This window comes from Aphelocoma coerulescens, unplaced genomic scaffold, assembly GCF_041296385.1.
Source record: "Aphelocoma coerulescens isolate FSJ_1873_10779 unplaced genomic scaffold, UR_Acoe_1.0 HiC_scaffold_417, whole genome shotgun sequence".
Classification (NCBI taxonomy): Eukaryota; Metazoa; Chordata; class Aves; order Passeriformes; family Corvidae; genus Aphelocoma; species Aphelocoma coerulescens.
The window spans coordinates 7,474-19,592 of NW_027183761.1; the positions used below are offsets into that span (position 1 = coordinate 7,474).

Here is a 12,119-nt window from a genome sequence, read left to right on the forward strand (position 1 = left end):
GGGCGGACCCCGAGTTTGGGGAGAAAAATGGGGGGAGGGGCCCTGGAGTTTTGGGGAGGGTCCCAAAATTGGGGGGAGGGGCCCCAAATCCAGGGGAGTGTCCCAGAAATGGGGGAGGGGCCCCAAATCGTGGGGAGGGTCCCAAAATTGGGGGAGGGGCCGCAAATCGTGGGGAGGGTCCCAAAATTGGGGGCTGGGATTTGGGGGAGGGTCCCAACCTTGGGGGAGGGGTCCCAAATTCGGGATGGGGGGGGAGGGGTCGGGTGGGTCAGAAATTGATTGGGGGGGTCCCAAATTCAGGGGAGGGGTCCCCGAATTAATGGGGGAGGGGCCTCAGTCCCTTTTTGGGGGGGTGGGGGGTGCAAGCCCCGAATTTGGGGCGGGGGGGGGGGTTTGGGCCGAACTTTTGGGGTGAGAGCGGCGAATTTCGGGCTCTCTCTGAGCGCCCCTCCCCCTTCTCCCCCCAGGGCCCCTCCCCAACGGGCTGGGCGGGGGTGGGGGAGGGGCGGGGCCGCTCCCGGGCTGCCCCTCCCCCCCCTGCGCCCCTCCCCCCCCCGCCGAGGGCCCGATCCTGATCAGCAACGTCATCGGAGGGGGAGGGGCCGAGCCCGGGCCCCGCCCCCCGCCCGGCCCCGCCCCCCACCCGGCCCCGCCCCCCGCGCGGGCCCCGCCCCCCGCCCAGCCCAGCCCCCCCCTGCGCGAGGAGCACGTGACCTGCGTGCAGAGTGAGTGACGTCATCGGTGACGTCATCGGTGATGTCATCAGGCGCGCGGCTGGGGGGTGCGTGACGTCATCGGGGAGGGGGAGTTCGGGGGCGGTGACGTCGCCGGGCAGCGGAATTTGGGGTGATGACGTCATCGGAGAATGGAGTTCTGGGTGGTGACGTCATCGGGGACCGGAATTTGGGGTGATGATGTCATCGGGGAACGGAGTTCTGGGTGGTGACGTCATCGGGGACCGGAATTTGGGGTGATGACGTCATCGGGGAACGGAGTCCTGGGTGGTGACGTCATCGGGGACCGGAATTTGGGGTGATGACGTCATCGGGGAACGGGGGTCCTGGGTGGTTTGGGTCAATGACGTCATCAGGCATGGGGGTTGGGGTGATGACGTCATCAGGGAATGCAGTTCTGGGCGGTTCTGGGTGATGACATCACCAGGGACTGGAATTTGGGGTGATGACGTCATCGGGGACCAGAATTGGGGGTGATGACGTCGTCGGGGACTGGAATTTGGGGTGATGACGTCATCAGGGAATGGAGTTCTGGGTGGTTTTGGGTGATGACGTCATCAGGGACTGGAATTTGGGGTGATGACATCATCGGGGACTGGAATTTGGGGGGTGACATCATCAAGGGATGGAGTTTTGGATGGTTTGGGGATGACGTCATCTGTGAGTGGAATTTGGGGTGATGACATCATCAGGGAATGGAATTTCGGGTGATGATGTCATCAGGGAATGGAGTTCTGGGTGGTTTGGGGCGATGACATCATCAGGGATTGGAATTTGGGGTGATGACATCATCAGAGCATGGAGTTTTGGGCGATGACATCATCAAGGATTGCAGTTCTGGGTGGTTCGGGGTGATGACGTCATCAGGGATAGGAATTTGGGTGATGACGTCATCAGGGATTGGAATTTGGGGTGATGACATCATCAGAGGGAGGAGTTTTGGGCGATGACGTCACCAGGCAGCGGCGCTTTAGGGCCGTGATGTCATCAAGGAGCCGAATTCGGGGGGGATTGGGGCCTGTGACGTCATCAGGGCCCCATTTTGGGTTGGTTCCGGGGCTTTTGGGGCTCCGGGCGTGTCCGGACGGGGATTTCGGGGGGGGTTGGGCCGATTTTTGTGGGGATTTTGGGGTTGGGGAATTTCGGGGTTCCCCTCACTCCCCCCTCCCGGTCTGGGCCCCCAATTTTGGGTGGATTCGGGCGGATTTTGGGGTCCAGAGGGGAATTTCGGGCGGGTTTGGGCCGATTTTTGTGGGGATTTTGGGGATTTCGGGCGGATTTTGGGGATTTCGGGCGCATTTTGGGGATTTCGGGCGGATTTTGGGGATTTCGGGCGGATTTTGGGGATTCTGGGTGGATTTGGGCCGATTTTTGTGGGGATTTTGGGCAGATTTTGGGGATTTGGGGCAGGTTTGGGCCGATTTTCGCAGGGATTTTGGGAATTCCAGGCGGATTTTGGGGATTTCGGGCGGGGTTGAGCCGATTTTCGCGGGGATTTTGGGGACTCCGGGCGGATTTTGGGGACTCTGGCCGGATTTTGGGCGCCGATGACGTCAGCGGGGCCGGGATTCGGGAATCGCAGGCATCCTGGACGAGTTCCTGCAGGCCTACGGGAGCCTGATCCCGGTGAGCGCCGACGAGGTCGTGGAGAAGCTCGAGGACATTTTCCAGCAGGAATTCAGCACCCCCCAGAGGTTCGGGGGCTCCCGGGGCCTTCCCGCGGAATTTCGGGAATTTTGGGAATTCCCAGAGCTCCCAAAAGGCTCCAGGGGGGGTCCTGGGGGGATCTTTTGGGGGGGGGGGGTGGGATTTGAGAGGGATTGATTTTTGGAGGGGGGATTTTTGGGGGGGGTTGGGGTTTTTTGGGGGGAATTTTGGGAATTTGGGGTCCGAGGGTTTTTTGGGATCGTCCTGTGAGACTCTGCCCGAATTTGGGGTAGGTTTGGGGGGGGCCGAGGGCTGAATTTTGGGTCAGTTTCGGCCGATTCCGATGGTTCTCAGGGGGATTTTGCCCAAACTCTGCGGGATTTTTGGGAATTCCGGGAATTCTGCCCCGCAGGGATTTCTCGGATCCCCTCCCACCCCATCCTCGCTCGGGGTGGGGCTCTGAGCCCCCGATTTGGGGTCATTTCGGGCCCCATTTGGGGTCATTTGGGGTCATTTCAGGCCCCATTTGGGGCCTTTTCCTTGGGTTCGGCCGATTCCCACAGGGCTTTTTTGGGGTGTCTTTTTTGGGAATTCTGTGGGAGTTTTGGGGGGGTTTTTGGGCGGTTTTGGGGGACTTTTGGGGGATTTTTTGGGGCAGTTTTGGGAGGATTTTGGGGGAGTTTTGGGGGAGTTTTGGGGCGGTTTTGGGGGATTTTTTGGGGGCAGTTTTGGGGCAGATTTTTTGGGGCAGATTTGGGGACGTTTTTGGGGCAGTTTTGAGGGAGTTTTGGAGCAGTTTTGGGGCGGTTTTGGGGCAGTTTTGGGACTTTTTGGGGCAGTTTTGGGGCAGTTTTGGGGACGTTTTTGGGGCAGTTTTGGGGGAGTTTTTGGGGCAGTTTTGGGGCAGTTTTGGGGCAGTTTCGGGGACTTTTTGGGGCAGTTTTGGGGGAGTTTTTGGGGGATTTTTGGGGCAGTTTTGGGGGACTTTTTGGGGGAGTTCTGGGGCATTTTTGAGGCAGTTTTGGGGACGTTTTTGGGGCAGTTTTGGGGGAGTTTGGGGATCTTTTTGGGGCAGTTTTGGTGCAGTTTTGGGGGATCTTTTGAGGGCATTTTTGCGGCAGTTTCGGGGAGTTTTTGGGGCAGCTTTGGGGATTTTTTGGGGCAGTTTTGGGGCAGCTTTGGGGCGGTTCGGGGGGCAGTTTTTGCGGCAGTTTTGGTGCTGTTTCGGGGCGGTTTTGGGGGACTTTTTGGGGCCGTTTTCGGGGCATTTTTGGGGACTGCTGGGGCTGTCCCGGGCAGGCGGGGCTCGGTGCAGCAGCTGCTGCAGTCCTACCAGCGGCTGCCCGGGAACGCGCTGCTCCGCGGCTTCCGCGTCAGCTACAAGCGCCACGTGCTCACCATGGACGACCTGCAGACGCTCTACGGCCCCAACTGGCTCAACGACCAGGTGGGCCCTCGGAATTCCGGGGCTTCCGCGGCGCCTCGGGGCAGTTCCGGCAATTCCGGGGGATCTCGGGAGTTTCGGGGGCGGGGGGGGGGGGTGTCGGGAGCTCCTGGAGGGGTTTGGGGGCTCCTGGAGGGGTTTGGGAGCTCCTGGAGGGGTTTGGGGGCTCCTGGAGGGATTTGGGAGCTCCTGGAGGGATTTGGGGGCTCCTGGAGGGATTTGGGGGCTCCTGGAGGGGTTTGGGAGCTCCTGGAGGGGTTTGGGGGCTCCTGGAGGGGTTTGGGGGCTCCTGGAGGGATTTGGGGGCTCCTGGAGGGATTTGGGAGCTCCTGGAGGGGTTTGGGGGCTCCTGGAGGGATTTGGGAGCTCCTGGAGGGGTTTGGGGGCTCCTGGAGGGATTTGGGGGCTCCTGGAGGGGTTTGGGGGCTCCTGGAGGGGTTTGGGGGCTCCTGGAGGGATTTGGGGGCTCCTGGAGGGATTTGGGGGCTCCTGGAGGGGTTTGGGGGCTCCTGGAGGGGTTTGGGGGCTCCTGGAGGGGTTTGGGAGCTCCTGGAGGGATTTGGGGGCTCCTGGAGGGGTTTGGGGGCTCCTGGAGGGATTTGGGAGCTCCTGGAGGGATTTGGGGGCTCCTGGAGGGATTTGGGGGCTCCTGGAGGGGTTTGGGGGCTCCTGGAGGGGTTTGGGGGCTCCTGGAGGGATTTGGGGGCTCCTGGAGGGATTTGGGAGCTCCTGGAGGGGTTTGGGAGCTCCTGGAGGGATTTGGGGGCTCCTGGAGGGGTTTGGGGGCTCCTGGAGGGATTTGGGAGCTCCTGGAGGGGTTTGGGGGCTCCTGGAGGGGTTTGGGGGCTCCTGGAGGGGTTTGGGAGCTCCTGGAGGGGTTTGGGGGCTCCTGGAGGGATTTGGGAGCTCCTGGAGGGATTTGGGGGCTCCTGGAGGGGTTTGGGGGCTCCTGGAGGGGTTTTTTTGTGAGGTTTCGGGGAGGTTTTGGGTCAGCCAGCAGCTCTTCCCCGGGGGGAATTCCGTGGGGGGGAGGAGGGGGGGGGGTTTTGGGGGATTTCAGGGAATTCTGGGGGGGATTTCGGGAGATTCCAGGGGGTTTCGGGGGGTTTTGGAGCATTCTAGGGGATTTAGGGGGATTTCGGGGGATTTTGGGTGGTTTTGGAGCATTCTGGGGGATTTCGGGGAATTCCGGGGGATCTGGGGGGATTTCAGAGCGTTCCAGGGGATTCCGGGGGATTTCGGGGGATTTTGGAGCATTTTAGGGGATTTTGGTTGCTCCTGGAGAGATTTGGGGGCTCCTGGGGTTTTTTACGGGGTCTTTGTGGGGTTTGGGGGGAGTTCAAAGGGGATTTGGGGAGGTTTTGAGAGGATTTTGGGGTGTTTTGGGAGTCCCAGAGGGGTTTGGGGGGGTCCTTGGGGGATTTTGGGGCCTCCCAGGAGGATTTTGGGGTCTCCCAGGTGGATTTTGGGGTCCCCAGGCTGTTTTTGGGGTGTCCCAAGTAGATCTTGGGGTCTCGAGGTGGATTTTGGGGTCTCCCAGGAGGATTTTGGGGTCTTTTCTGTGTTTTCGGGGTGCCCCAGGTGGATTTTGGGCTCCTCTGGATGTTTTTTTGGGGTGTCCCAGTTGGATTTTGGGGTCTCCAAGAAGGATTTCTGGGTCCCCAGGATGTTTTTGAGGTGTTCCAGGTGGATTTTGGGGTCTCCTGGGTGCTTTTGGTGTGTCCCAGGTGGATTTTGGGGTCCCCCAGATGCTTTTTGGGGTCCCCTGAGGTGTTTTTGGGGTTTCCCGGGTGGATTTTGAGGTCCCCCAGATGTTTTAGGGCTCCCCCAGGTGTTTTTGGGGTGTCCCAGGAGAATTTTGGGGTCCCCAGGTGGATTTTGGGCTCCCCCGGGTGTTTTTTGGGCTCCCCCGGGTGTTTTTGGGGTGTCCCAGGAGGATTTTGGGGTTGCAGGTGATGAACATGTACGGGGACCTGGTGATGGACGCTGTGCCCGACAAGGTGAGCGGGGGGCGTGGCCCGTGAGTGGGCGTGGCCAGGCGAGTGGGCGTGGCCAGGCGAGTGGGCGTGGCCTGTGAGTGGGCGTGGTCCCAGCCCCGCCCCTCCCCCCAGGTGCATTTCTTCAACTCCTTTTTCTACGACAAACTGCGCACGCGCGGCTACGAGGGCGTCCAGCGCTGGACCAAGAACGTGAGGGGCGGGGCCACCAAAAGGGGGCGGGGCCACCAAAAGGGGGCGGGGCCACAAAGGGGGTGGGGTCACAAAGGGGGTGGAGCCTTTTGGGGCTCGGGAGGGGGCGTGGCCTGTGCGATGTTAATGAGGTGGGCGGGGCTTTATGGCTAAAAAGAGGGGGCGTGGCCAAAGGGGCGGGGCCTTTAAGTGGGTGTTAGCCCAAAGAGGGTGTGGCCATGGATATGCTAATGAGGTGGGCGGGGCCAGATGTGGGTGTGATCCGATGGGCGTGGTGTGGCCGCCCAAAGTGGGCGTGGCCTCCCAAAGTGGGCGTGGCCTCTCTTCCCGTTATCCCCATTTTGTCCTCGATTTTGGGGTTTTTGGAGCCGATTTTGGGCCAATTTGGACCTGAATGCTTTTTTGGGGTGGGCGTGGCCTCTCGGGGCGTGTTCTCAGCGAGGGGGCGTGGCCCCCAAAGTGGGCGTGGCCTCCTTCCCCGCTACCTCCAATTTATCCCCAATTTCCGCTCGTTTTGCCCCAATTTCCCTCATTTCTCCCCATTATTTTAAATGCCGAGTGGGCGTGGCCTCTCAGGGGGCGTGTCCTCCCCAAAGTGGGCGTGGCCTCCACTCAACCCCTCCTCCATTTCTGCCCCGTTTTTCCCTCATTTCTCCCCAATTTCCCCTCAATTCCCACCGGGATTTTTTTCGGGGGAGGGGTGTTGTGTGGGCGTGGCTCGGGGTGGGCGTGGCTCGGGGTGGGCGTGTCCCCTCCCAGCTGGGCGCGTCCCCGCCCCGCCCAGGTGGACATTTTCGGCAAGGAGCTGCTGCTGATCCCCATCCACCTGGAGGTGCACTGGTCGCTGGTGGCCGTGGACGTCGCCCGCCGCACCATCACCTACTTCGACTCGCAGCGCACGCTCAACCGCCGCTGCCCCAAGGTGGGCGGGGCCTCCCCAAAAAGCGGGCGTGGCCTCCCCAAAAAGCGGGCGTGGCCTCCCCAAAAAGCGGGCGTGGCCTCCCCAAAAAGCGGGCGTGGCCTCCCCAAAAAGCGGGCGTGGCCTCCCCGGAGTGGGCGTGGCCTCCCCAAAAAGCGGGCGTGGCCTCCCCAAAAAGCGGGCGTGGCCTCCCCAAAAAGCGGGCGTGGCCTCCCCGGAGTGGGCGTGGCCGCGGGGTTTAAAATGAGGAAAGGGCGGGGCTCGGTTGGGTCCGAAATCGGCAAAATTTGGGGCTAAAGAAAGTCCTTTCGTTGCGGGAGGGAAGGGGTTAAATGGGAGGGGGCGTGGCCTGCTGAGTGTGGGCGTGGCCTCCTGCGATTGGGCTGATAAATGACAGGGGGCGTGGCCAAACGCGGAGCACCCAAATCTGCTTTAATTGCCCCAAAATGGGTGGGAGGGGCTTCGTGGCTGGGTGGGCGTGGCCAGATCGATGTTGTGGTGGGCGGGGCTTGAGGTTTTTGGGGGTGGGGCTGGAGGGGAGGAGCCCCGGGTGGGTGTGGCCGCTTGACCACGCCCCCTCGCTGACCACGCCCCCTTTGGCCCCGCCCCCCCAGCACATCTGCCGCTACCTCCAGGCCGAGGCCGACAAGAAGGAGCGGCCGGACTTCCGCGAGGGCTGGCGGGGAGCCTTCAAGATGGTGAGGGGGGAGCCCTGAAATCGCCCGGAATCGCCCCGAAAATCCGCCCGGGGATCCCCCGAAATCCTCCCAGTGCTCCTTAAAACTTCTCCCGAAAAAACTCCCAAAACTTCACCCGAAAAATGTCCTGAAAACATCTTAAAAACGCTCCAGAAATGCCCCAAAATACCCCAAAAATCCATCGTAGGATCTCCCAAAATATCCACGGAGAAATCCTCAAAAAACGCCCCCAAAAATCCGCCCGGGGATCCCCCGAAATCCTCCCAGTGCTCCTTAAAACTTCGCCTGAAAAATTGCCAAAACTTCACCCCAAAAATGTCCTGAAAGCGTCTTAAAAATGCCCCAGAAATGTCCCAAAATACCCCAAAAATCCATCGTAGGATCTCCCAAAATATCCACGGAGAAATCATCAAAAAACACCCCCAAAAATCCGCCCAGGAATCCCCCAAAATCCTCCCAGTGCTCCTTAAAACTTCTCCTGAAAAACCCCCAAATCTTCACCCCAAGAAACCTCCTGAAAGCGTCTTAAAAATGCCCCAAAATTCCCCAAAAATCCATTCCGGGATCTGTCAAAGTATCCACAGAGAAATCCTCGAAAAACTCTCCTCAAAAATGCCCCAATATCCACCCTGGGAAGCCCAAAAATCTCCCCCTAAAACCTCCCAAAAATGCCCCCAAAATCCGCCCTGGGACCCCCAAAACGTTCACTTTGGGAGCCCCAAAAAGTGCCCTAAAAATACCCCAAAAAATCCCCCTCTGGGCCCGCCAAAAATTCCTCCTGTGGGCCTTAAAGATCCCCCCAAAATATCCACAGCAAAACCCCTAAAATCACCCCAAAATACCCCAAAAATCCACCCTTGGAACCCCCAAAATATCCACAGAGAAATCCCCCAAAAAACCTCTGAAACCCCTAAAAATCACCCCAAAAATCCACCCTGGGATCCCCTGAATTCCTTCTTGTGGTTTTTAAAAACTTCTTCAAAAAAACCCCAAAAAGTTCGTTTTGGGAACCCCCAAAATCTCCTCAGGGAGACCCCAAAAACCCCCGGAAAATTCCTCCTGGGAGCCCCCAAAATTCCCTCTCGTGATCCCTGAAACCTCCCCAAAAACCACCCTGGGAACCCCCAAAAAAACCCTAAAAATATCCCAAAAACACCCCAAAAATCTGTCCTGGGAATTCCCCCCCAAAATCACCCTAAAACCACCCAAAACTCGCAAAATCTCCTAAAAATCTGCCTTTGGGATCTCCCAAAAAACATCCACGGAAAAACCCCAAAAATCACCCAAAAAATCACCCAAAACCCTCAAAGTTCCCCCCAAAACCCCCCCAGACCCCCAAAACCCCCAAAAATCACCCCAAAAGCCCCCAAAAATTTCCCCAAAACCCCCAAAGTTCCCCCCAAAACCCCCCCAGACCCCCAAAACCCCCAAAAATCACCCCAAAAAGCCCCAAAAATTTCCCCAAAACCCCCTAAGTTCCGCCCAAACCCCCCCAGACCCCCCAAAACCCCAAAAATTACCCCAAAAACTCCAAAATTTTCCCCAAAACCCTCAAAGTTCCCCCCAAAACCCCCTCCCCAGACCCCCAAAAACCCCAAAAATCACCCCAAAAACCCCCCAAAATTTCCCCAAACCCCCAAAGTTCCCCCAAAACCCCCAAAGTTCCCCCCAGCCCCCCTGGGGATCCCCCAAAATCCCCAAATTTGGGGTTTTTCCCCCAGAACGTCGCCCGGCAGAACAACGACAGCGACTGCGGCGCCTTCGTGCTGCAGGTGGGGGGGGGGAGGCGATTTTGGGGCAAATTTGGGGCTTTTGGGGGGTCCTGGGGGGTCCTTGGGGGATTTGGGGGGAGTTTTGGGGGTTTGGGGTTTTTTTGGGGGGGGATTTTGAGGATCCTGGGGGGGTTTTGGGGTGAATTTTGGGGGTTTTGGGGTGGTTTTGGGGGGGTTTGGGGTGAATTTTGGGGGTTTTGGGGTGGTTTTGGGGTGAATTTTGGGGGTTTTGGGGTGAATTTTGGGGGTTTTGGGGGGGTTTGGGGTGAATTTCGGGGCTTTTTGGGGGAGTTCATGGAGGATTTGAGAATTTAATTTTTGGGGTTTTTTTGTTTTTTTGGGGGTAGGGTTTTGGGGGGATTTTTGGATTTTGGGGGGATTTTTTTGGGGGGAGCTCTGTGATTTTCGGGGTTTTTTTGGGGGGATTCTGGGGATTTCTTGGGGGCAGTTTTGGGTGATTTTTTGGGGAGAATGCTGGGATGGTTTGGGGGGGATTTTTGGGGGGATTTTTGGGGTGTCTTAAGAGAGAATTTGGGAGGATTTTTGGGGATTTTTGGGGTGTCCCAGGAGGGAATTTGGGAGGAGTTTTGGGAATTTTTGGGGCGTCTCAAGAGAGAATTTGGGTGGATTTTTGGGTATTTTTGGGGCGTCCTGGGAGGGAATTTGGGAGGAGTTTTGGGGATTTTTGGGGTGTCCTGGGAGGGAATTTGGGAGGATTTTTGGGGCGTCCTGGGAGGGAATTTGGGAGGATTTTTGGGGCATTCTGGGAGGGAATTTGGGAGGATTTTTGGGAATTTCTGGGGCATCCTGGGAGGGAATTTGTGATCATTTTTTGGGACTTTTTGTGTTTATTTTCCACCCTTTCTCCCCGTTTTTTCCCCCCCCCACCCCCCCACCCCAAAACTCCGGGCTGGGCCCTTTGTTCTTTGACTCCTCCCCGATCCCAAATCCGGGATTTTTTTGGGAATTCCTCCCCCAGTACTGCAAGTTCCTGGCGCTGGGGCGCCCGTTCAGCTTCACGCAGCAGGACATGCCCCACCTGCGCCGCCTGATGTACAAGGAGCTCTGCCACTGCCAGCTCGCCCTGTGACCCCCCCGCGGCTCCGGCACCCCAAAAACCCCCGGAGCGCCCCAAAACCGCCCCGAAGAACCCGAAAACCCCGCGGAAATCCGCCCCGGAACGGCCAAAATCCGCCCGGGAACGGCGGAGAGAAACGGATTTTCGGGGTGGGGGAAGGGGCGGGGTTTGGGGGGTTTTGTTTTTGGGGGGGGGTTTTTGGAGAGGCCCTGGAAGACCCCAAAGTTTTGGGGAGTGGCTGGATCCCAAAATCCCCCCCCCCAAAAAAAAAAACAACCCCGCCCCCAAAAATTCCGGACGAATCCTAAAAAACCCCACGGAGATCCCCGAAAAAGTCACCCCAAAAAAGGATTTTTGTGAAGGAAAATGGGCGGGGTTGGGGCGATTTTGGGGTTTTTGGACCGTCCCTGGAAGACCCCAAAATTTTGGGATGCTTGGAATCCCAGGAACCCCAAAAAAACCCCGGGAGTTCCCCGGAATTCCGTGAAAATCCCCCAAAAATTCCATGAAAATCTCCAAAAATTCCGTGAAAATCCCCAAAAATTCACCCCCAAATTGACCAAAAATGGATTTTCTGAAGGAAAAGGGGCGGGGTTCGGGGGGATTTTGGGGGGTGGGGGAGGGGCGAGGGGGGGGGGTCCCCTCAAATTTTAGGCCCCCCCAAATCCTTGAAAATTCCCAAAACTCCTCAAAAATCCTCGCAGTGCCCCCCAAAAACCCCCAAAATTTCCCAATTTTTCCCTAAAATTCCTGTCCGAGGGGGTGGGGGAGGGGCGCGGGGAAGATTTTGGGGTCCCGGGGGGGATTTTGGGGGGGGGGGGAGGGGTCCCCAAATTTCCCCTCCCCCGCCGGCCGGGGCCGTTTTTAACCTGAGGGAGGGAAACGACAAAAAACCGGGAATAAAAAGAGCGAAAACGGTGAAAAAGTGGGAATTTGGGGGTTTCTATTGGAGGGGGTGGGCGGGGGAGGGGAGGGGGGACTTTTTTTGGGGTGGGGGGGTCCCGGGGATATTTTGGGGTGGGGGAGGGGTCCAGGGGCCATTTGGGGCCATTCTGGGGGGGTTTGGGGCCGTTTTGGGGGGGTTTGGGGCCATTTGGGGCCATTTTGGGGGGTCCAGGGGCCATTTGGGGCCATTTTGGGGGGGTTTGGGGCCATTTGGGGGGAGGTTGGGGCCGTTTTGGGGGGGTTTGGGCCGATCCGGGGGGTCCAGGGGCCATTTGGGGACATTTTGGGGGGGTTCAGCCCACCCTGGGGGGAGGGGGCTCGCATCCTCCTTCGCCTCCCCCACCCCGCTCAATTCCCGGGCGCGGCCCCTTTAAGAGCCCCTCCCCCGCCTTCTTTGGGGGTCCCGCCGTCTCCCCCTCCCCTCCCCCACCTCCAACCCCCCCCCCCCCCCAAATTTTGGGGTCCCGCAGGGTGGGGGAGGGGGCGGCCCCACCTCCCCCCCTCCCCTCCCCCCCACGTGGTTCGGTCCGGCCCCGCCCCTTCCGCCCTCCGGCCCCGCCCCCTCCGCCATTGTGTGAATGGGAGCGGAAAGGGGGCGTGGCTTTGGGTCTCCAGCCAATCAGCGCCCGGCGAGGGCGTTCCCCTTGGGGCTCTGACCAATCGGCGCCCGGCGGGGGCGCGGTTTAGGCGGGC

At 59.1% G+C, this 12,119-nt stretch overlaps 1 protein-coding gene across 1 annotated transcript; it reads left to right on the top strand.

Moving 5' to 3' along the window:
• The first annotated feature begins 244 nt into the window (after window positions 1-244).
• LOC138101699 (sentrin-specific protease 3-like) lies at window positions 245-10,757 on the top strand. Its single transcript, XM_068999478.1, has 10 exons — window positions 245-263; window positions 468-725; window positions 2,317-2,428; window positions 3,681-3,828; window positions 5,778-5,825; window positions 5,937-6,014; window positions 6,799-6,936; window positions 7,548-7,631; window positions 9,353-9,403; window positions 10,383-10,757. The coding sequence occupies exons 1-10, from the start codon at window positions 245-247 to the stop codon at window positions 10,491-10,493; spliced, it is 1,047 nt and encodes a 348-aa protein (XP_068855579.1). The 3' UTR covers window positions 10,494-10,757.
• Window positions 10,758-12,119: the final 1,362 nt, after the last annotated feature.

Coding starts and splice junctions, on each gene's coding strand:
- LOC138101699 (XM_068999478.1), top strand. Junction 3,829..5,777: donor CCAACTGGCTCAACGACCAG/GTGGGCCCTCGG, acceptor TTGGGGTTGCAG/GTGATGAACATGTACGGGGA. Junction 9,404..10,382: donor GCGGCGCCTTCGTGCTGCAG/GTGGGGGGGGGG, acceptor TTCCTCCCCCAG/TACTGCAAGTTCCTGGCGCT.